Source organism: Toxotes jaculatrix, chromosome 4, assembly GCF_017976425.1.
Source record: "Toxotes jaculatrix isolate fToxJac2 chromosome 4, fToxJac2.pri, whole genome shotgun sequence".
Classification (NCBI taxonomy): Eukaryota; Metazoa; Chordata; class Actinopteri; family Toxotidae; genus Toxotes; species Toxotes jaculatrix.
In genome coordinates, this window is record NC_054397.1 from 11184091 (window position 1) to 11207368 (window position 23278).

Consider the following 23278-nt stretch of genomic DNA (forward strand, 5'->3'; position numbering starts at 1 on the left):
CACTTACAACTAAATGAATATACTCGCTTGCAGAAAAATCAATTTCTTTTACTGAGCCTCAGTCTGTTTACTCCCCACTGTGTTGTTTACCGTTTTCTCGGCAAACAACACAATGGGGAGTAAAATCTGTCACTACTACGGTCACTGCACGCTCTCGCTCTGTTTCATCTTCTCAATTTACAATCCGCCGTCGCGCACACTTCCTGTTCGGGAACCAATAGCAGCATAAGCAGAGGGTCACGTGATGTGATCTTCTGTTCTTTGACGTTCACAGTGTTCGGACCCGCAGACAGGGTGAGTTTCTTAAATGAGTGTTTGTAAGTTGGTACTTGACGTTACATCTTATGAATATTATATGCACAAGTTTCACAGCAGTCGTTAGGCCTTTCCTCACCGGGCTGTTGTACCTCAGTTGCATGCCTGTTGTTGTTGTTGCTATCCCAACGTCTCGTGGTACTTGACATTGCGAGCGTGCGGCTAGCCCCGCATATTCCATACAAATTGAAAACAATTTTATAACAGTTTTGTCCAGCCACTGACCATAATTTGCAGAACAATGATAATCAAATTCTGAATAAAAGCATGGCATAAAAATAAGGTATCTGTAGGTCTTGAAAAGTCTTAAAAAGTAATGAATTCAGTTCAGAGTTCAGTCCTTAGGACGACTTAACAAGTCCTGCATTTCGTTGCAGAAGTCTTCCATTTTTTTTCTCATGCCTGCCATAGGGAATGGAGAGCTGAGAGACATTGTACACCTAAATGCCTGATCAGTGAACTTAAGTTAATACAATATAGATTGAGCACTATCATTTACATGAAGGTAGAAGTTATCGCAGGACTGCCTTCTCTTTACCTATATATACCTGATAGAATGTATATAAGTAAAAAGCTCAGCACAGAAACACTATATCGGGAAACACAAAATCAATCAAGAATCCTGTGCTAAAATCACTATAAATTTGGAAGATATCTTTACTTGATTTATGTAACTTGTGTTAACAGCCATAAAGACAAGTGGAAATCTGGTGACTTATCTGTTGCTGTGTTATAGGAATGCTACCTGATTTTGTCAAGTCCTATCACTGCGAATTAAATACTTCAGATTCTACACCTGTCCTACATAGATGCATACAGGTGTGAGGCCTTTTCTAATACCTCAACTTCTACAACTCCATGAATAAAAACTCAAATTTTCAGCAAGATATTTCAAATGTCATTTTTGATTTTAGCAGTGGACATGTGCTGCCCGGTTAGCTCAGTTGGTAGAGCACGAGACTCCGGATGGCACCACCTCCCATGGGCTCACCACCTGTGGGAGGTGCTGTAGGAATTCGGTGCATTGTGGACTGGGCAGGAATTGCCCCCGCGACCTGGGACTGGACCCAGATAAGCGGCAGATGATGACATGATGACAGTGGATGTGTCATACTGTTACTGTCACTTTGGGCTGAAGGATTTGAGAAAAAAAAATTTGGTTTTGGCGTCAGCCCCACTAGAATAAAACCATAAAAGTTAGACTAGTTTTGACTGAGATTTTAATATGACATAATCCCCCCAACAAAAACATTTTATAACATATAAATGCACTGATACATTGATCTGATGAAGTTTTCAATTTATCTTTATCCATATACACAGGCTTTTAATAGCTAAATAACAGGCTCAATAGAGCTGTCACCTTTCTCTTTGGAACAGTAACAGTATGCTTTTTATTTACTGATGTTTGCACAAGGTAGTGATCACGGTATGCATTTTGATCTTGACTTGTTTCACATTAAAAAGCAACTTTAGGCACTAATTGCTATTTTTAAAAAGTGCCCCCCTAAATGGAAACACCCCAGTTTTTTAGATGGTAAAAGTTTATTTCTCAAATTTCCTACTCTGAGACCAACAGAGGCTGTCAGTTTTTGTTTGAAATTTGAAAGTTAATATTCAAACTGGAATAACCAGTTCAAATTCATAATATATGGTCTATAAGTGCAACAGCCCATTTGAGATAGTTTGCCTTGTGATCCAGCAGACGGCGCTCTAAAACTTCACTATCTGCTTGACCCGTGGCATGCCCTACTGACCTATCAGTAAACTGAGTAATCTTATGTTTTAACATTAGCAATTAAAGCGTGTGCACCCACAAATCCCAACAAAGTATAAATCATAAGTACCAAACACACAAATGGAAATCAGTATCTGTCATGTAACATATCCACAGGAAGCCAAACTCTCAAGGATCCCATTCACCCAGAGGAAAGAGAGATAACAGATTCTAAGAGAGGATGAGGAAAAAGGATTGGTTGGTTCAGACAGGGTCACCTCTGACACAGTTTATTGTTTCTCACCACTAAACTCACTTTGCTAAATGTGGAATTATGTGTGTAATATATTCAACAAAAACAAATAACTATCTTTACCTCTTTGAATAACTGATTAGCCTACCCCTGAAGATAAAAGATAAAATGATTGATAAAATACGCTCGCTCATGGGCCTTTTACTATAGGTTACATTTCAATGTGAGTGATATTGTAATTAAAATTAACATGAATATTTATAGCCTTGGACTTTGCATCTGTCAGTTATGGTGTACTATTAAGTATGTAGTCATTATGGACATCTGCCTTGTGAATTCACATTTATAAGATCCGATGCCTTGTAATCTGCATTAGAGGTTTCATAAGGCATAAAAATGTATGGGTGGTCCCTTTATGATTTATCTCTGAGGGTGTAAGGCATTGAGTGAAACGGACCTACTGTTGAACTATTTTGTTTCTCTGCTCAGAAATGTCTGTTGAGAAACAGTCTGTCAATTATTATTTCTTGGCTTAACAGAGATCGCTCTTGTGTTGATACAAACCTAAAGTGAGAAACTTGTTAAGAGCTCATCTTTGCGGTGTTCTGAGATGCACTTATTAGTCAGTGTGTTCTCACCTTTTTTTTTTTTTTTTTAGACTTTCTGGAGGTGACGATGTTTTCTAAACCATAGTGGTTTTGCTTGCTCATACACACATGCTAAGTAATATGTAACTGGCCTTTTATGTAAACTGTTCATCAACTGAGTATATGTTTTACCTTTTAAATCTTATTTCCTGACAAACATTACGACAGCCAATCAGAATTTTTTTTCACATAGCAATTCCTGTGTTTAAATCAATGACTTGTGAACATTTATTCTTTCATTCTGCTGAAATAGACCTTCATAAACACACTTATAAATATCTAATGGATTCTCAGCAGGACTTTTTCATTTCAAAGAAAGAGCTTTTATCATTAAAATGAACCTGTTCTTATTGTTCATGTTTTGATCACAGCAGCAGTGAAAGGAGCACTATGGGCCGCCTGGACAGGAAAGTGATTGTGTTGTCAGCTGCCGCACAGGGGATTGGACGTGCTGCAGCAATAGTAATGAGCTTCTAATAAGTACTTCTCACTGATATATTTCATAACAAATCACAGAGGAAAATTGTTTATTTAATAGCTTGTGGTGCATAGACTCGAAGCAATGTATATTTTTACTTCATTACATAGTTCAAGCAGTTTCTGTGTATGCAAATGGAAGACTTATGATGCTGACATTGCATGATATGTTGTATGTTCTTTACCAGCCATACTGCAACAAACATTTTTTTCTTCCAAATTGTTGTGCCAAAGAAACATACACTATGTGCATACATTTAGTTGCCTGGGAAACAAGAGAAACAGATGAAATCCACAAAGAAATATTCAAACTGTTGTTATTGGAAATAAAAAAAAACCTAATACATTGTTTCATAGAAACAACTGTTTTCACCTTGCATATAGAGTATTTTGTTGTGTGTGTTTACAGTATGCTATCAGTCCACATGGATACGCTGTAATACTGATTCTCCACATGATGCAAACATGGGTTCAAGACAATCCTCATACACAGTCCTCTGGTTATATTATTGCTCAAGAGAGCAAACAAAACACTTGAAAATCTCACACACATACTTGTCAAGATTGGGTCATCATCGCTTCCATTCCCTTCAAGTGATGTCTTTAAGTGTGTGAAACTATGCCTTGCATCATAGGGATTCGTGTTATATGTGGTGTGGAAGAACTCAAATATAAAGAGGACTTACACATTCACACTGTCTCCGATCATTAGGTTCAAATCGCATACTATTAAAGGTTGCACATGGTGTAAAGTGTCTATTTAGCGTTTTCCATTTAGACTTTAAATGGTGCCTTTTGTTGACGTGGTCTGCACTGTGGTTAATGATGCAGTCACTCCATCAGCTATCAGATGACTGCCAGTAGAATGGATTGAAATTGAGAAGTGAGGGATTAGGGTTAAAAAATGTCATTCTAGATACTTGGTAGTAAGACCTTGGTGTCAGCACTCCGACCTTAATTATTGCTTCAAGTCAGAGCGAGTGACTACGTGCATTCAGGCAGCAGTTCAGATTTGATGAGTAGAAAAAAATGACCTGCCCCTCATTTTTCATAATCAAAATCTTATGTAACAAAATGGTTATTTGCTTTGATTTACAGGTTTTCTTATCATCTTTCACACTTTATTATATTATTTTTATATGTTATATTATTTACATTATTCTTTTATCGTTTTTATTCATTTATTATTATTCTAAATATTATTTTCTCATTGCAAATCCATGAGAGTTATGATAGTGTTTCCTCAGGTGCTGTTTTTATTGAGTCCCTTATTTTTCTTTTACACTGTGATTATTGTGTGTGCACGCTCGTGGGGGGTTGTGTAAAGCACTTGTGTAAAGCAGTGATATACAAATAAAGTTTTATTGATTGATTCACATGATCATGATTATATATTCATTTTTTTTGTACAGACATTGTGTAACAGCTCGTAACTGTCTCATGTTTTTCAACTCTAGGCATTTGCGAAGGAGGGGGCCCAGGTAACAGCCACAGACATCAATGGAGAAAAGCTGAAGGAACTGGATGGTATTCCAGGTAAAATTCTTTTCTGTTGGTCTGTAGCTGCCATCTGCTGGGTGACCAGTGTGATGCAGCCAACATGGCTGAGTCAAAAATGATCAGTGATTTGGTCTTTTTAAAAAAAGACCAAAGATATTCAGTTTACCAATATAGAAGACTAAGAAGCAAAATATCAGCAAATATTATTATATTTGGCTTTTTTTTTTCTTGCTTAAAAACTTACTTGATTTATTTAATTATCAAAATAGTTGATATAATTTTCTGTTGATCACCTAATCTGATAAATAGTTTTAGCTCTAAAATTTTGTCCAAATAGATCTTTTTAAGTTTCCGTTTAGCTTAAATGGCCAACAAATACAACAGCATTGCTAAAGATGATATATGATATTTTAAATTCAGTGGCTATGAATTGTTGTTTTTGCATACACTTTGGTTGTACAAGTGTATCTGTAGAACTGTTGAGTCTTATTATACAAATACATCTGCTTTTATTGTTATGAAAGCAGTGCGGGTATCATCATAGTTGTCTGGGACGTTTTCCCTCATCATCAACAGGGATCAAGACCAAGGTGGTGGATGTGACTAAGAAGGACCAAGTGGAAGCCCTGGCCAAGGAGCATGACCATGTAGATGTGCTGTTCAATGTAGCTGGGTACTTTTTAAAATTCATTTTTTTACTTTTAATGTAATGTTAATGTTCTCCTAAATTACTGAATAAGCAATATTTATTATCTCTACTTGGCCTGTAATTAATTCATAGCAAAAAAAAAAAGTCACAGTTGTACTTGTACTGCCTACATGCTGTCCTCACATTTAGCACATTTATCCATCTCATGCTTAATTACATTTCCAAAATCCCCATACCATGAGGTTTAACCTCCGCTTGACCTTTTGTCAATCTCCTTAGCAAAGGTCTCTAAATTGGCGCCTTTAAGGCCCAGCAAAATGATGAGGGGGTTAACGCAGAAGTTGAACCAGCACTCATGGTTTTGGTCCAGTATTTCATGTCTCATAATAATCTATGTGCTCCTCTGTGCTTTGATTATGGTTGACAGTTGAAGTATTTTACATTTTTTAGCTTAATCCGTATGTTAAGATGATGCTGTTTTATATAATAATGTGAGACCATTTTAGCTATTATCAGGTTTATTTGTCATGTGCTGTATACAGGTTTGTGCACCATGGCTCCATCTTGGACTGTGAAGAGACTGACTGGGACTTCACAATGAACGTGAACGTCCGGAGCATGTATCTCATGTCCAAGGCTTTCCTGCCTAAGGTGACCTTTGCCCACTTCACCAAATGCTTAATCACAGTTTATCCTGTTGTTGAGAGAATGAAATAGGCACCGTTGTAAATTTAGTGACATATGCTTTTATTTTGTTCTCATCCTTTGTTCGCCGGGATTAGCTGTATTACTCTGAGCCTGTGACATGATGAGCGGTGACTGCCCAATCACTAATCCAGCTTTAGCTGTGAACTAACCAAACTGTCTCTAAGGGGAATTTTAGCTTGGATCATAGCACATTTGTCAGGTCCTTTTTTTTTTTTTAACATAAAAATGTAAACCTAAGATTGTCACATAATTTTAATCTTCATCTTACCAACTGAAATTTGTTCAGATGCCAACTCTCTGATTTCTTTTGTTGTTCTAGATGCTGGCAAAGAAGTCAGGAAACATTATTAACATGGCATCTGTTGCATCAAGCATAAAAGGTAGAGGATATTCCACACATCTTTTCACTGTAGAACGAATATTATGCCCAATTAAAGGGACATTAAGTCATTGAAGTATGACCATGTTCATTGTAATCCTCTTATCTTCGATGCTTTGCGTGTGTGTCTATGTGTGAGTGACATGTGTTTCCTTGACACAGGTGTTGTGAACCGGTGTGTCTATAGTACTTCCAAGGCCGCAGTAATTGGACTCACCAAATCTATAGCAGCTGATTTCATTGAGCAAGGCATTCGCTGTAATTGTGTTTGTCCTGGTAAGTTAAAAACAAAATGTTAAAAAAAAAGTGTTCTTTTATTTTTCCCTAAGTATTACTCAAGGTTCCAAACACAATAGATAACAACACCCTGTAGACATCCTTGAAAGCAAATTAACCAGATGTTTTTAGAAAAACTGAAGAGCAATTCTAAATAACTGCTGTATAAATTAGAGAGGGTTTTTTCAATCATCATGGTTTTCTATGAGTATTATTTCTACAGGACCCCTGAATTAAACCCTATCTCTAACCGCATTTAGTAATCAAAATCCCCTAATTAGTCAAAAACTATCTATATATCTGTTTTGACAGATTGTCATATACTAAGGCTTTCAAATGTAAATCATTGTTGCTCTTTTATATTTCCTCAGGTACTGTTGATACTCCATCACTGAGAGGTAGGATCCAGGCTCAACCTGACCCAGAACAGGTACTGTGGGATCTGATGCACTGTGTCATTTTCTCCATTCTTAATCTGACAGTAATGCCTGCATGAGTCATGTAACAGGTACATCTTGGTTTCCACTAGAAGAAATCCTGATGGCTGGGTTTTGAAGATAATGAATGCTACAACTGTAACCTCTCTCTACAGGCTTACAAGGATTTCATGGCAAGACAGAAAACTGGCAGAATGTGTACAGCTGAGGAGGTGGCGTACCTGTGTGTATACCTGGCCTCAGATGAGGTGAGAGGTCACAAAGATGTTATATCATTCGTGTATATGGTACATTGTCAGTCAGCAGGGGTATGCACAGTATGTAACCTTAACCCAAATGTAAACTTCTAATAATCCAAAGATATCAGTTCAGATAAAGTTGCTGCTAATTTGTCAGTAGTGCAATAATTAACCAGATACTTGTCTTGGGTCCTCCACAGTCAGCTTATGTGACAGGGACGGAGCAAATTATCGATGGAGGATGGAGGCTCTGAAGCCTGTGACGAGCCCATCGCGACAGAAGTGGAGACAGGTTTTTGAGACAAATCCCTAAAACCCAAATGAAGTGCGCAGAATTTGATTTTCATTTTTTGATTTTGCACATTGTGTTTATAGATTTTGTGGGAGAATGTTCCCATTGTTCAACTTAAGTCTGTGCTGCAAATGTGTTCATGTAGTGCCAAAATAGTGACATACAGAGAAATGCTGACAGACCTTGTGATACACTGTCAACATCACACATGCAGTATAACAGTTTAACAACCTTTCAAATTCACATATTTTTTAATACTGTACAAAGCAATCTGTGTGAATCTCAGTGTGATTAATAATGAAATCGAAACATCGATTAAAACGTCTTCAACAATAAGCTTGAGTGACTTTTCCGTTTAACCTGACCCCCCCCAACCAAGCACTCCTGTGCTCAGTACATACTTGCTTGGACATCACTAATCCGCCTCATTCCCATTTCCCAGCTGGTGTATCTGCCACAGGACTGCCAGAAACGCTGCAGCTTATAGTTCACAAGAGATGACAATGTTAACGATAAGAGGTGAGCTACTCTGTTTTTGAAATAATAATAATAACGTTGTATATCTGTGAAAGTCCCTTCAGAGAAGTCAGGAGTGGTCGCTGTAGCTAGTTACTGTGCTTTTAAATGGGAGTGGAAAGTTCACTGACAGCTGTTGGTAGGAAGCACACGGGCAGCTACTACCGATGCACTTATTATCGGACAACACTAACCTCGCAAAATTTGAAGATTAGCTGTATTAGAATGTGTCGGAGTAGGAAGTCAAAATGAGTTAACTTTAATTGGAATAAATCGGCCGCCGGGTTAAGTCTACCGTTGGCGTTACAGTTATGTTACAGGGACTTCAGTCAATTCAACATGAGGACTAATGCATCGTGTGCCCAGACAAGGCTATCTGTAACTCAGCGTTGGTTTCTTAAGGGGTTGCCAGTTAGAGGACAGTCGAGTATTTTAAGTACTTTGAAGAAGTACGTTGTTACTAGCGTTAGTTAGCTGGCGCTACAGAGATGGCACGCCCGTGTCCGATAATGGATCAACGATCATGATTTATCATGAGGCGTGTATTTGCCTCTTTACCCGCTAATTACTATAATGTTAGCTTGGGTTTCAGCTGTCTCCGCTCCTAAGGGTGTGCACACAGCTTCATTCATAAACTGAACTAGAACGCCAACACAGCCCGTTTCAAACATGTTGTTGGCTTAGCAGGCTAGCTAGATGGCTACAGAAGGATAGGTATGCAGTTGCTAGTTGCTAGTCAACTGTAACCTACTTGAGCTAACGCTGGCTAGATGTGCCATATGGTCGACCTGTAAGCATTGATTAGTGTGGTCCGTTCACAATTGGATTAACCAGCGTCTGTCGCCATAAGCAACTGTCAAAACATTGTAGTAGCGTTAGTTTAGTGTAAATTATTTCCCAACGTTTGTGTGTAACATAGCTTGAATTACAGCTGTTTAAGAATTGAGCAGAGACTGCGCTGAATTTGGGAGGTAAGAGGTTAACAAACCTGAACAAGTGAACACAGCTACCAACACACAGTAGACAGCGTGTAATATTACCCGTATAGAGCCTCATTTAGGTATCAGTCATGTGGCTTGAACTTTGGTACACAAGTTGTAAAAAAATTCCTGAAACCGAATTCAAATTCAAAGTGCTTTATTGGCATGAAACCATGTCTTTGAACATGGGCACCTTACTGTAAAACCTGTATGTTTGGGTAGATAGACCAGGACGTGCGACCAAGCTGACCAAGCATGTCATGCCCATTTCCACACCTGTACCAATATCACTGGTTCTCCATTATTAAGTAAACAATAATTTGTTTTCCTTCTGATAAAACCATGCTGTATGAATAGGAGCCTGAGGTCAGAGCTGGACATACAGAAGCAGAAGTGAAGGAACTGCCCATCAATGGCCAACCCCACCCCTCAGCTTGATGCACTGTGACAGAGAAGTGAGTGGACCAGAAGTACTGTAGCTAACTGCCATGGAAGAAACTCAGCCCAAACCTGCTACTCCGGAGCCGAGCCCTGCACCCAGTCCTGCTCCTAGTCCAGCACCCAGTCCAGCACCCAGCCCACTGCTGGACAGAATTGCTTTACCTGCAGGAAACCATGTGGAGGTAAAGTATTTTACTATTAAGAATCCATTACACTATTTACTCTGGTGGAACCTAGTTTTATTCACTTATTACTGCCTTACCATAACTGTATTGTTGTAATAAGTCTGATTAGAGTTGGTTTTTGATCTTGGGTCTCAGATTGCATAGTCTTTATGGGTTTTTCATATTCTCTAAATAAGACATTTTAAGACACATTTTTGCTGTTTTGCTGTCTATTGCTGTCATGTGGCTCAGCTTCTTTGACACTCATATCTTGTTTTAATTCTTCCATTTTTAATATGCTGTTCTCAAACCTTGTTAAATGAATTGTCTGCCTGAAACCATTTGTTCATCATTCGTGAGAATCAGTTGAAATGCAGCCTGAGAAATATGACAAAGAGGGTGTTCTGGGAGTCACAGTTATCAACTTCTTGGGAAAGTTCATATCTTCACTCTATTATTTGAAGAGAAACAGTATTTTGTAATCTGCTGGTATGACGTATCTCTGTGTCAACAATATTGATAGGACACAGCATTTAATAAGGGTTTCACAATTATACAAAATATACCACAGGAACATATACCAGTTTTTTCATCTTTCCATGAGCTCTGCATTCATATTTGTGTCAGTGCAACACCTTAGATTAGATGTTCTGTTTAAGATGCCTCATTTATTTTGATTGTTGGACAGCCCAGTTACTTGTGTAAGGCCCAGATATTAATAAATGGTGGTGAATACTGGCGACAATAGTACCGGTAATTATTTTTTTGAAACCTGTATTTATGAAAAACATTGTAGGCTCTTATAAATATTGAATTTGTAAACAGCTTTGTCGTGTATTGCCTTTACAAATACAAAGTTTGGAAAGCTAATAAAAAATGTACTATCACTGACCTGTCTTTCTTCATGACCTGATTCTCCTTCTCCAGCACCTAAATGTGAACCAGATTCAGGTGGTGGTACGACGCTGCTCCAGTCCAAATGTTACAGAGGAGACGACCTATTTTATTCCTCGAAACCCTGTGGTGGATGCTGGCACAAACACAGACCCACCAGTGGTGTGCTGCCCCTTGCTCCACAGATTTTGCCCATGTCCACCAAGAGGTCTCCTGGCCTCTCTCGTTACCAAAGGTAATAAAGCAGTTGGTGTCTTTCTGCTTTCACTAACTGCAGATGACATGACTTACCTGTGTGCTCTGAACCATCTAATAAATGCAGCCATGTTGTAAATAAAGAATATTATACATTTATAATTAATAAATGTGGTGATACACACAAAGATTAATACTTTATTTAAATTTCCATAAAACATCATAAGTTATCTAATTACCTTTACATTCATTCCTATATACATATACAAATGGATGAAAAGTGACATATGAAACCAGCATACTGAGTTAGTAAGGTGTTGGGCTGAGTGCTGCTCTGCTAACCCAGACACTACTACTACTTCTAATATGATGGATAGATAGTACATCAATTTTGACTTCTAAGGAGCTTTATCTGTTCAAGGGGAACAACTATTTCTTATAAATTATATTTGAGGAAGTTTCTGAGGTTGACATTTGAAATACAGCAAAAGTGTCTATCATAATTTATTTATCCTTCACTCTCTTACTCCCCCACTTCTTTCTTCTCGTAATGTGGGTAAAAGGATGATGATATAATTGCTGGCATTAATATATTGTTAATCTAATGTCATTCTTCTCTAACCCCCCCCCACCTCCAGTCCTTTTGGCAGCTGTGCTCTTTGGAGTGGTTTGGTCTATCACAGAGGACGAATGTCTTCCAGGGGGAAACCTGTTTGGCATCACAATACTCTTCATCTGTGCACTCATCGGTGGCAAATTGGTGGCTCTCATCCGTCTGCCCAGACTTCCACCATTCCCACCACTCCTCGGTAAGACAGAGAATTCAGTGGTTATGTTTTATGTTCTGGTGCATTTATACAAGCCTTTATTTCATGTTTACTTTTACAGATGCCTCCATCAGGGTAATATTTTGTAACACAATACATCATATTCCAGTGTCAGTGTAAAATTTGATAAGGGAAGTGCCTGCTGTGTTTCTGGCATTTTATGTTTTGCTTCTGTTTGTTTTTTTGTTCGTCTCCACGATTATGGTCCTGTTAACTTGAAAATGCACATCAATGATCCTCCTATTTATCCAGAGATGTTAGGGGAAAAAGACTGTTTGATGTTGTCACTAATTATGAAATACAAGCCATGATACGAGCCTTGATCAGACTCTGGTTAAATAAGCCTACTTCACAAAAAGCGAGGGAGTGCCGTGATTTTACGTCAACAATGCCAGCTTCCAATAAATCACAGCCTTGATCAGAAGATAATGTAGATATCTTCTTTCTTAGCAATTGGCGATGGTTTAAAATGAATGTAATGTGAATCCCTGGTGTTATGAATTGGGAAATGGAAAAACTCTCTAACTGTGCCCCTAACAAGATAAAAATCAAGGAAGTTGGTGCCACTCCTCAATCGCAAATAACATCAAAAGGTAGAGTGAAGCACATCTTAGAGTTTCTTCTCTCTCTGAGCTTCACTTTCCTGTTTTTCTTTTCTTTTTGGGCAAATACTCCAAAGAGTAGCCTAGTTTACCAGTTCAATGTTGATTTCTGTATTTTAAAACATCTTTTGGCATTAACTGCCAAGAGCATTGCTGTGTAATAGAAATCATAGGATAGCGGTCAGTTGTCAGTAACAATTAAATATGTGTTAAATATGTTTTCTGTTCATAACTGTTTAACATGTGCTGTGCATTCATAATCTATTAAATTTTGCATCATTATTATTAATAATATGTTAATTCCTAATAATGTAGTATTCCTAGTAATTTGAATGTGTTTAGCAGAACAGTGTTCAGATGTCCCATGAAGTTTAAGTGTAGGTTTGGATATTGTTGAAACTTGAATTATTAGTGTTATAAGACAGTATTTTCCGTCCACGCTGAGCCTTATAGTCTCAGGTGTCTAGTTTGAACACTGTATGTCCAAAAAGCAGCAGGTGAGCTTAACTTTTGCTCTGTAGCTGCATGAGAGACAGTCCGAAAGAATAAACACTATTTTGAGTTATAAAGGATCATCTTTCCTCTCACACCGTCTGCTTTGTTGTAGGTATGCTGCTGATGGGTTTCCTGCTGAGGAACATCCCGGTTGTAACAGAGGGGGTGTACATTGACTTCAGATGGTCTGCATCACTGAGAAACATCGCTCTGGCTGTGATTCTGGCCAGAGCTGGTCTCGGGTTGGATCCCATGGTATGCCTCATATTCCACTACTGAAGCTTAGTATTTGCACACAGGAGTGCTTAGAGAAGCAATAACTTTGTTCAAGTTTTTTTTTTTTTTTTAATTACTGGTTCATTTCGCCTAAAAATTCTCAAAAGCAATGATAAGTCCAAGTCAGAGTTCACCAGCTTCTTCAAATTGTCAAAAAATCCAAAGTATTCAGTTTCGTGTCTCATGAAAGGAAGACAAGCAAGCAAATCTGAGTTTCAATGAAGCTGTGACAGCAAATGCTATCAGTTCTTTTTCTACATCTGTTTTCATGTTTCCATCGAATAATTAACTAGTTTTTTTAGTATTGCTAAACACCACTAGACCGTATATATGTACAGTATATGTTACAGACTAACTCTCTCAACAAATCCTGTATGTGTCTGTGCTGTCAGGCTCTGAGGAAACTAAAGACCGTGTGTCTACGAGTGGCAGTTGGGCCCTGCATGATAGAGGCTTGCACCACAGCTCTGGTCTCTCACTTCCTCATGGGCTTGCCCTGGGTGTGGGGCTTCATCCTTGGGTAAATATATAACACTACTAACTCTTCTTTCTGTCTCCACTCCATACATTCTCTACTTAAATAGGAGAAACAGACATACACAGTTGCTTTGAGGGACCTGCTCCATAATTTCATTAATGCGTAGGAATGAAATATATTTACCATTTCAAGTCAAACATTATTTTTTGTAATTTTCTTTTTTGATTCAGTAGTTTGACAGTAAGAACAAGAGGCCAGTGGTTTCAGTTCCGCAGTAGATCTGGGGAACATCTTGGAAAGCTCATGAAAATGGGAAAAAAAATACTAATCACAGTAACAAGACATTTTTCAGGTGTTAGGCAGAGCACAGTTACAAGTTATATTAAAATCCTTTTTTGATGTCATTTTTATGCAGCTGATTGGTATTTGGTTAGAACTTCCATTATCTGCTGTGTGAGCAGACTGTTCAGGTCTCTTTGATTGAGGAGTATTTTCCTCTAGTAGGTAGTCATGGAGTGAGCATGTCAAGCTTTAGAAATTAGACATAAAAGGTTGACTAATACTGTATAACATGTTGTACCTACAAGGAACATGTTCCCACAAAGCAGAGAATAGAAAACACACTGCTACGCAAGCATCGCCAGATCACATTACACCCTCTTATCCACACACACACTGTACTGCTGAGGGATGTTTTTCAGGGTTGCTGATAGGATAAATGCATCTGTGCTCAATAATAACATGTGTCTACGGTGGACATGGACATTTCTTTGTCCATGCAAAAACTAAATGAAATAACAGCCTTTGTATTTCTTTCCGTATTTGTGTGCCTCAGTAGTTCCAAAGGAACTTGTCATATGGAGCTTTATTCACTCATGGCCTGTTCCTTCTCTGAATGCTTTGCTTATCAGCAGTTGGAGGGTGGATAGGGGCCAAAAAAATATTTTTGTGCTGCCCACCTCAAATGTTTCTATCATTTTAGAAACATGAAAGAAGATTACTGTCATCATAGGGCAGTGTCGTAATTTTCGGTTCATTCTGTTTTGAGATTCACAGAATTCTAATAAGAAGTTTTAGAATTCAAAGTCAAGTTTATATTTACAGCAAAATTAAGGTACAATGATCAAGGCATCATTCAGGAAACATAATGTCATTCTATCAAATCAGATAGAGTATAAAGTAGATAAATGACTCTCTGCTTTAGTGCCTCCTTTTTGTATCTCTCCGAGTGTATTCAAAGTCTCTTATTTTCCAGAGGCATGTCTATATTTGTTTTTTTTGTTGGAGTAAGTAATTTTTTATCAACTCTCAATCTCCTCCGCATTGCAGGTTTGTGCTGGGCGCTGTGTCTCCAGCAGTGGTGGTTCCCTCCATGCTGCTGCTGCAGAAGGATGGATATGGCGTGGAGCAGGGCATCCCCACCTTGCTGATGGCTGCAGGCAGCTTTGATGACATTCTTGCCATCACTGGGTTCACCACATGCTTGGGCATGGCCTTCGCCACAGGTAACCTGCAGATGCACATGTTTGCGTGTGCGGGGAGGTGAAGGGAAATGAGAAGTGCTGAATTCAGTGTTCTTTTTTGAAATACAATGCCACCTTATCTCCAGGGGAGGGGCATCCTGTGCAGTGTGCTGCAGTGTAGGTCAACACTGAGAAGCACATGAAATAAATAACTCTCATCTGTAGTTTGTCAGGAGCTCAGCAGAGGGTGTAAGTGAGCTCTTGTTAAAACATAAAGGTTTTGTGTGCCAGACCACAGTGCATTATTGTAGAGCTAAAACTGCATGTAAGACACTAAATAAGACCTAGTTACTGTCACACGTTTTTAGGATAATTAATTAAGTTAATAATATTCTATCAACTGTATATTTTCCTCTGCTGATCCCTCTAGGCTCCACTTGGTACAACCTCCTCAGAGGTGTACTGGAGGTGGCCGGCGGGATGGTGGCTGGAACTCTTCTTGGCTTCCTCATTCAATACTTTCCTAGTGTTGACCAGGTGGGCATGGCCTCGCAGCACGATCATGACATTAGCCAGTTTTGCCATTGCTGAGTCATCCTTACACACACAGCCTGTGGCACCACAGCTTGTGCATGAAACAGCCTGAGAAGAACCAACAAATGTTCGTGAAAAAAAGTCAGTGAAGTGTTCCACTTCTTATTGAAAACTCTGAGGACATTGAACAAGAGCACATTGGATTCATCTAAGTGGGAAAGTAGAGTGGGTCAAGAATTTCCTAACATAACAGATATGGCTCTACCATCTCAGCTCCAGAAATGTGCTGTGTCATAACTTGTCACACTCAAGAGTTATAAACAAACCCTTCACTGTAGGAAGGAGACAAGCACCACAGTGTATAAAATATCATCAACCAGCTGACATCTGCTAGCACTATTACAAGTGTGAATTGTCTATACATTTCACTATACTGAAATATTCTGTATATCATCATTGGCTGTCCTTTTCTCCCAGAAACACTTAGTGATGAAGCGTTCCTTCTTGGTCCTGGGTCTGTCCGTCTTTGCTGTGTTCGGCAGCGGTGTGGCTGGCTTTCCCGGCTCTGGAGGCCTCTGCACCCTGGTGCTGGCATTTCTGGCTGGGCTCGGCTGGGGGACAGAAAAGGTAATAACATATGCATACAGTATCCGTCACACGTGTTGCACATGTTTCAGGACTCTATTCAAAGTTATGAATTTTGAGGTTAACGTGGCAGAAAAGTATATTGCACAATGAATTGTTAAAGCATACCACTTCCAAAACTGTTGTACATAAATTTCTTCATCAGTACATTAGTGGTCACATGTCCAGACAACCTCACTAAACATTTTTGTGCTCTGTTTGTCCTAAGGCACGTGTGGAGGAAGTGGTAGGGTGGGCGTGGGACATGTTTCAGCCTCTACTCTTTGGACTCATTGGAGCAGAGATTCGACTCTCTGAGCTGGAGGGACACACAGTTGGTGAGACAAGCACACACACACACACACTTCATAATAACACACAGTGAGATGGCTGTGAGGGATTTAAATGTGACTGTATGAATGTAAATATATTTGCATAGCAAAAAAAAAAGAACTAAAAGAGAGTAAGACTTGTAATCTCTCTGTCTGTGAACCTGAGTCTGTTTTAGCACTCACACAGTATAGTCTATGTACATAGTAGTTCCAGAATTAGTTACTGGAGTAAAAGATTTTAGATTGCTTCCAGAAGAACAACCTTATTCATGCCATGAAAGAGATGAGAGGAGCAGATGTGCTGGGCATTATTAAAACCTCGACTCACATGGTCAGACTGCAGGCTGTTCGTCCTTTTAAAAAAATATGTTCATCCTGCTTCAGTCAGTTTTCCAGATGGTGCTATACTGTGCTAATGTTGTGCCCACGCTTCTGGTGAAAAAAGTTGCAAAAATCACTTGTGGCATTGCTTCATGACTTCTTCTCTTTGTCTGTCTAGGTCTGGGTATTGCCTCTCTGCTCATTGCTCTCCTGGTTCGACTTCTGTTCACCTTTGTATGTGTGTTGTGCGCGGGCTTTAACATGAAGGAAAAAGTGTTCATAGCCCTGGCGTGGATGCCCAAAGCCACAGTGCAGGTATGACAGCGCTGAGATATTTGTCAGCAGTAAACTCCTCTTTCTGGGATATTTTTTTGGGCTCAGATGAATGAATGAGGTCTGAAATTAAGGAGTGCCGCTTTTCCACTTAATTGCCTTCGTAGTACACATCAGAAGATGTATATGTACATATACCAAAATATCATTTAAGTTTCCCCCATGGCGATTTAGTTTTTTCCTCATGGCAATGGTGAATGTTTTTATGCGAGTGAGCACCGAGGAAACACTGCTGTTGTCTTTTTCCTCCTCAGGCAGCCATAGGCTCCACAGCTTTAGACATGGCCAGAACAAAGGACGACAAGCAGATGCAGAAGTACGGCATGGATGTGCTGACAGTGGCCGTGCTGGCCATCCTTCTCACAGCCCCTGTAGGAGCTCTTATTATAGGGCTTTCTGGACCTCGTCTGTTACAGAGACCGAAGAACTCAGCCTGTGGTGAGCGAGTCAAACACAATTTATCAGCTTTTTTCTTAGGTAGGTAAAGTCCTACATTCAACAATTCAGCTCAGCTCAACAACCCTGTGCAACCTTGCTTCATAGTTGTGTTTGAGTGGTAAATATCGTTTCCCTGCGAAGCTTTTCCCTACTTCACCTTTGTGATAGCTGCATCTACTCAGACAAGGATTTGCATAGCTTTAGGTCAGCTGTTTACCCCGACATCCATGCCTTCATGTCTTTTGCATTCACACAACAGTAGCATTGTTGCTGTTACACTGAAAGAATATTGGATTAACCACAGTGCAACTCATGACTGTAGACCAGTCTTTGTCTAATGTAGCCTGGTTTTTAATGAGGCTGTGCTCATTAAGTTTTCTTCCTCTGCCTCTTTTCCATCTTACAGGCACTGCAGCAGGTGAAGATGACAATGAAACTCCTGTCACCTATGAAAGTACACTCTGACACCACCTATCTTAATCCAGCAAGCAAGGACATTTAACGAGACTTCTGGTGTGCGTTCACACCTCGGGTATTTGAGCTTTCTTTTAGCCACCAAGTGGTTCTCTTTGTCTCGCTATCTGCTGGTCAGCTCTTGATGTTTGCCATGCTGCAGGAACACATGAATCACCCTGTATTTATAGCCTCTGGTAGTTTCCAGGCCTCGGGCTCCAAACAAATGACCCACATCCAAGCATCTGCACTGTCATACTGTATGAACGGTATGGAAGAGGTGGTTTTGTTTCTGGTCCCAAGTGAATGTTTAAGTATATATTTATATATATATATGTTAGTACAGGCATGAATGTGGTTTACATTATTGTAAAGGTGGGTATTGTTCCTGTCTGTCCCATTCACTGAATCCTTTACATTTTTTATGACTACATTTCTGTAAGCTATTTCCCGTATTTGGACTTGAAAAGGCAATAATACTCTATTTTATTATAAGCAGTTTCCTTTGGAGGGCTACGCAACTGAATGTAATGACAGTAGCAGTATTTTTTCGTTTTAAATTAGACTACACAGTCGAGACACATTTAAGTCTTTAGGTGTTCTGCACTCAGTACAGTTTTACAGCTATGTGTTTGTGTATTATTTTTTATTTAAATATGTATTAGCTGTTTGTCTTGGTGATGAGAAGCGTTTGTCTAGTTGACAAGAACTCAGGAAAAAATCTAAATAATTCACAGTACTTTCTCCTGGTTTGTACACAGTGCTGCTAAAACTCCTATCATCTACTACATGGCACTATGTCTGCTTTCAATGTCATTAATCAACAGTGGTAATGTCCATATTCAAAACACTCATGTAAACCCAACTTTTTATAGTTTGAATATGAAAGAAAGTAGACTTAGATTTTTTTCATCATGTTTGTTACATAACTGTTGAATTTTTTTTATTACAGAAGTATGCAGTGTAAGTTTTTAATTTGTTTGAATTTATATGGCCTCACTGAAAAAGGTTTGTATGTAATATTAGCAACCATTTGATAATTTTACAGAATTGAGCATTCATTATAATTAGTTCAAATAATAAATTATTTCAAAAATATCAAGAATTTTCCATTGAATTTTTGTTTTAATACAGTTTTTTGTATGTTTAGCAATGACCTAATTATGCAAGTATTTTTTTTTAACTAGAAAGCCCAACTGTAACACCCACCAGTACTGAACTCACCAAATGACTTCATGTGATTTCTTGACTATACAAACACACACAGTAGTTAGTATATGTGTCAGATCAGATTACCTAATCAGTCGGCAAAGTTCTGTCTCCCAAATGTCACTGTTGATGAAAACATGACCACCTTAGCAGAAGTAATATTGCTCACAATGTTCCATTTTGGGAATTTGGGAATTATTAGTAGATGTTACACTGTTGTTAAATTATTTAGGGTTAGGGTTTGGCTAAATTAGGGATTAGGTCTAGGCTAATCCTGGTGGATAGCTTTCCTATAATAATGAATCTCTATGTAAATAAGATCCTGAATTTAAGTTTTACTTGGGGAAAAAAAAGAGTAACAGACACATTTAGAAAGGAGTGAGCTTTCCTGTTTCCTTTTCATTCATTTACACTTATTTCAGCTCAAGGTTACAAAGTGTTCCCCAGTCGTAACAGTGAAAGAAGGGAAAGAGGCTGCAGTTGTGTTTGCCAAAACTGCTGAGTTAAACATCCTGACTATTCCTTTTTACATTTTACATTTCAAATGCAGAATTAATGAATTCCAGCCTGACAGAGGTTCAAAAACACACAGTCATTCATAGACATCCTCATGAAAACACAGATCTGACAATACAAACCATTTATGTATAAAATGTTGCTGATGAATTAAAAAGGAAAATGCTCCAGCAGGAAGTCAACAGCCACTATGACAAAACAGAGGCTAGAAAATACAGTACACTGTAAATATATTATGCTTTATAAGTTACCGTTCTCAAACCTCACCAGGGTAGTGAGGCTAAAATGTATGTAACTGGATATTACTCAACAGTGCAGTGGTTTGAAATGTTTGAAGGCAACAGCTGAATACAAAATGTTAAGCTCAAATGTTTAAAGACTATTAACAAAATACATATGAAGAGTATTAAGTAGCCTCCCATACACACAATAATTTATAAGAGAGTATTTCACATCCATGTTAATATTTGGCACACAAAAAATGAATCAGGTGAAAGAAAACAAAAAAAAAAACAAAAAGGCTGGCTGTTGAATAATATGAGAGAATCGTCCAAAATGAAAACATACAGTGCAAAATGTTGACTGCAGATTGGACTATTCTTATGTATTTCTTTTAAACAACCATTTAACTAGGAATAAACATTTCCCCTGATGGGTTCAAATTATTGAAAATCCTCATAACATCAGTGAAATTATGTTTCAAGTTCCCCCCTCCAAAGTGGTCCCAAAGATCTGTAAATGATTAAATTAAAAAAATGAGACATGACTAAAACTGAATTTTTCAGTAATATAAAAAGATTATTCGGTTAGCCAACAAAAATGAACAAAACAGAAACCCTTCCTAACTCCACAATGCCACCGGAGAACCTAATATACAGTTTTTCTATGTGTTAGGACCACTTCAGATAAAGACTCTGGAAGTTTATTTTTCTGACCAACATAAAAAATGACACCAAAGCAAGATCAAGAGTTGTAAAAAAAAAAAAAAAAACAACAAAAAAAAAAAAACAGAAGACAGACAAAACTACTAACTGTTAAGTAGTGAAAGCTAAAGACTGGGGAGGTGAGAAGAAAACTCCCATTGGCAGTCGACTATAGTATCTTCTTTTTGAGTATAAGCGGTCCCACGTTGTCTCCAGTTAGCTCATTGTGCTTTAAATGTGACTTGTCACAAACAGGAAACTAAAACAGGAAACAACTTTATATTAGCTGATCAGCAAGATACAGAAACATAACTCTTCATCCAGGATTTTTTTAAAACATCAATTAATAGAAAAGGTCAGAAAATATACTTACAGTTTTGGAGCGCCAGCAGCGACAGTAACACACATTTGCACTGTTCAGGTCCTCGATGTCTATCTCATTGACCACTTTGGGGTTCTCCTTCTGGATCTTCAGGTTGATCAGGCTGTCTCTCTGCTTCTTCTTTTTAGGCAGGAATGGGCGAATGGTCAGATAGCCCAGCAGAGCCAAGATACCCAGGAGAGGCAGCAGCCGAAGCCACTCAGACACTACAGATACATTGAATACACATTAGCATAAATACAAAAATTACTATGAGCATGGGCACACCCTGTATAACCATCATCTTATCTCCCGAAACCAGTCTTTCCCGCAGCTGTACTACTACAGTTGCAGTTGTGGTGTTTGGTCCAGCGAGGTGAGGAGAGGGCCACAACTGACTCAACTATTGATGACTTGTTTCAGCCCACGCCAAACATGGTTAGAGCTTCTCAAATGTTAAGATTTGCAGCTTTACTTTTCATTTTCTTTGGACTGTTGGTCAGACAAAATATGCAAGGTTGGACAATATATATGCTGGATCAGCTATAAAAAACAAAAAACAAAACAGTTCACCCCTTATCTGCATTTCTATCATTTCCCATCTAACACCAACAGCTAACAGGGGAAATGCCACACTGAGCCCAGGAAGAGTGCTGTGGGAAAACCCACTGTACTTGATAATACTTTTATGGCAATTAAAATACTTTCAATAAAACCATTTTGACAGTGCTGATCCTTAATCTCTTTAAGGAATGTAAGAGCACTCAATAAGTCTTTCAACTTTTAATCTGCACTCACTGAAATGCCAATTTCAAAAGAAATGTACATTCAGGCAAGAACTGGATTCATCAAACTTAGCTTTAGCAAATCCTAATGACTGGCTAATGAATACCATTTGGTTCTAACATGTCGTTTGTTAAAAAAAAAAAAAAAAACCAATATTTCAGCACTACGTGGCTAGCTCTACTTTTTGACTGTTCTGGGCTATATTTAGGTTAAATATAACACTTTCAAAACTCTGTGTTGGCCAACAGGCCGAGCTGATCTCACTGTTTGGAACTCGTGTGAATCATTTTAATATCAGATAACATAAGGCAAGATATTGCTGTGACACTAAAAACTCAGCGGCCTACAGTGACTCAATGAATGAATGCAACTGAAACTGAATTTAGCAATGGCTCTGATCACAAAACTGTGTTGTGAATTAGTCATGTCATGGCTTTGTTTAATGTTTTCAAAAATTATTCAAAATAATCATGTTGCCTCCTCCAATGTCCTACATTTTTTCTTTTTTTTGCATTTCTTTCTTGAAAAATGACAAACTATTACTCAGTTAAATTGACTGTGACTAACTCGTCGCTTGCAAGCTAGCTAATGTAAAGAGCTCTGTGCTGAAAAGTGTCCCCGGTGAGTTCAGAAGTCATCTTTACAGGACAGTCAGAAGTGCAACACGGCTGCTGCTAATTTACCTGTTAACCTTGCAAATCCACCGATCGTCTCCGGTAACGGAAGCCTCTTGAGGTAGGCTGGAAGCTGGACTTTTATTATCTTTGAAATACTTTCTAAAACCATCTTGAATTGGGCAGGTTTGACTTGAATAGTTCCTGGGGTTCGTTTATGTCACTGCGTTCATTTCTGAGCGCAGGCTGTCACCGGTACGTACACTCCTCCCACGAAACTTGAAACGACCGAAAAATAGGCGTAAACAATTTCGTGAATACACGTAACAACGACCTATGACGGGGGGGAATGTAACCAATCAGCGTTGGAGGAGTTGGTGGCTCCTGATTGGACAACTTGAATCCAGCGTGATGGAGGTGCTTTTTTGCGTACTTAAAGTGCTCCATATAAAATTCTAACTTCAAAGACCTAAATGAATAAGCCAAAATAATAATAATAATAATAATTACATAACATTGCGTCTTATTACAAAAACAAATTGTGTCTTCGCGTGTTAACAGAATAGAAACTCTTGCATATATTTACTGTTTTAATAAAGTTTTCCGACAAAGTT

The 23278-nt window shown here is 38.5% G+C and overlaps 3 protein-coding genes across 5 annotated transcripts; 2 read left to right on the top strand and 1 right to left on the bottom strand.

Annotated features, from left to right (window-relative positions):
- The first annotated feature begins 246 nt into the window (after window positions 1–246).
- Window positions 247–8230, top strand: bdh2 (3-hydroxybutyrate dehydrogenase, type 2). Of its 2 annotated transcripts, none has more exons than XM_041036335.1 (10): window positions 247–294; window positions 3304–3394; window positions 4867–4945; window positions 5486–5582; window positions 6101–6209; window positions 6586–6646; window positions 6808–6921; window positions 7293–7351; window positions 7514–7606; window positions 7798–8230. In XM_041036335.1, the coding sequence occupies exons 2-10, from the start codon at window positions 3323–3325 to the stop codon at window positions 7849–7851; spliced, it is 738 nt and encodes a 245-aa protein (XP_040892269.1). In that variant the 5' UTR covers window positions 247–294; window positions 3304–3322; the 3' UTR covers window positions 7852–8230. The 2 variants fall into 2 exon arrangements, with proteins under 2 accessions (XP_040892269.1, XP_040892270.1); XM_041036336.1 differs by having other exon boundaries at window positions 3307–3394.
- Window positions 8231–8302: 72 nt separating this feature from the next.
- Window positions 8303–19344, top strand: si:dkey-162b23.4 (sodium/hydrogen exchanger 9B2). 2 transcript variants are annotated; one of them, XM_041036870.1, is made up of 13 exons: window positions 8303–8408; window positions 9743–10008; window positions 10918–11119; window positions 11718–11888; window positions 13116–13258; window positions 13672–13799; window positions 15087–15262; window positions 15651–15757; window positions 16232–16381; window positions 16608–16716; window positions 17210–17346; window positions 17619–17802; window positions 18209–19344. In XM_041036870.1, exons 2-13 carry the CDS (start codon window positions 9874–9876, stop codon window positions 18265–18267), a joined length of 1701 nt encoding a protein of 566 aa, XP_040892804.1. In that variant the 5' UTR covers window positions 8303–8408; window positions 9743–9873; the 3' UTR covers window positions 18268–19344. The 2 variants fall into 2 exon arrangements, with proteins under 2 accessions (XP_040892804.1, XP_040892803.1); XM_041036869.1 differs by lacking the exon at window positions 8303–8408 and adding an exon at window positions 8555–9376.
- A 492-nt stretch (window positions 19345–19836) lies between these two features.
- On the bottom strand, window positions 19837–22907 carry cisd2 (CDGSH iron sulfur domain 2). The gene is made up of 3 exons (XM_041036871.1): window positions 22734–22907; window positions 21277–21491; window positions 19837–21162 (listed from the first exon to the last, which is right to left on the bottom strand). The coding sequence occupies exons 1-3, from the start codon at window positions 22834–22836 to the stop codon at window positions 21073–21075; spliced, it is 408 nt and encodes a 135-aa protein (XP_040892805.1). The 5' UTR covers window positions 22837–22907; the 3' UTR covers window positions 19837–21072.
- Between the last annotated feature and the right edge of the window lie 371 nt (window positions 22908–23278).

Bases quoted from the DNA above. Each gene is read 5' to 3' on its own strand.
- bdh2 (XM_041036335.1), top strand. From the start codon at position 3,323: ATGGGCCGCCTGGACAGGAAAGTGATTGTGTTGTCAGCTGCCGCACAG. The intron at 3,395-4,866 runs GTAATGAGCTTC...TTTCAACTCTAG, and splicing joins TTGGACGTGCTGCAGCAATA to GCATTTGCGAAGGAGGGGGC. The intron at 7,607-7,797 runs GTGAGAGGTCAC...GGTCCTCCACAG, and splicing joins TATACCTGGCCTCAGATGAG to TCAGCTTATGTGACAGGGAC.
- si:dkey-162b23.4 (XM_041036870.1), top strand. From the start codon at position 9,874: ATGGAAGAAACTCAGCCCAAACCTGCTACTCCGGAGCCGAGCCCTGCA. The intron at 16,382-16,607 runs GTAATAACATAT...GTTTGTCCTAAG, and splicing joins TCGGCTGGGGGACAGAAAAG to GCACGTGTGGAGGAAGTGGT. The intron at 17,803-18,208 runs GTGAGCGAGTCA...TCCATCTTACAG, and splicing joins ACCGAAGAACTCAGCCTGTG to GCACTGCAGCAGGTGAAGAT.
- cisd2 (XM_041036871.1), bottom strand. From the start codon at position 22,836: ATGGTTTTAGAAAGTATTTCAAAGATAATAAAAGTCCAGCTTCCAGCC. The intron at 21,492-22,733 runs GTAAATTAGCAG...ATGTATCTGTAG, and splicing joins TGGATTTGCAAGGTTAACAG to TGTCTGAGTGGCTTCGGCTG. The intron at 21,163-21,276 runs GTAAGTATATTT...TTCCTGTTTTAG, and splicing joins GCTGCTGGCGCTCCAAAACT to TTTCCTGTTTGTGACAAGTC.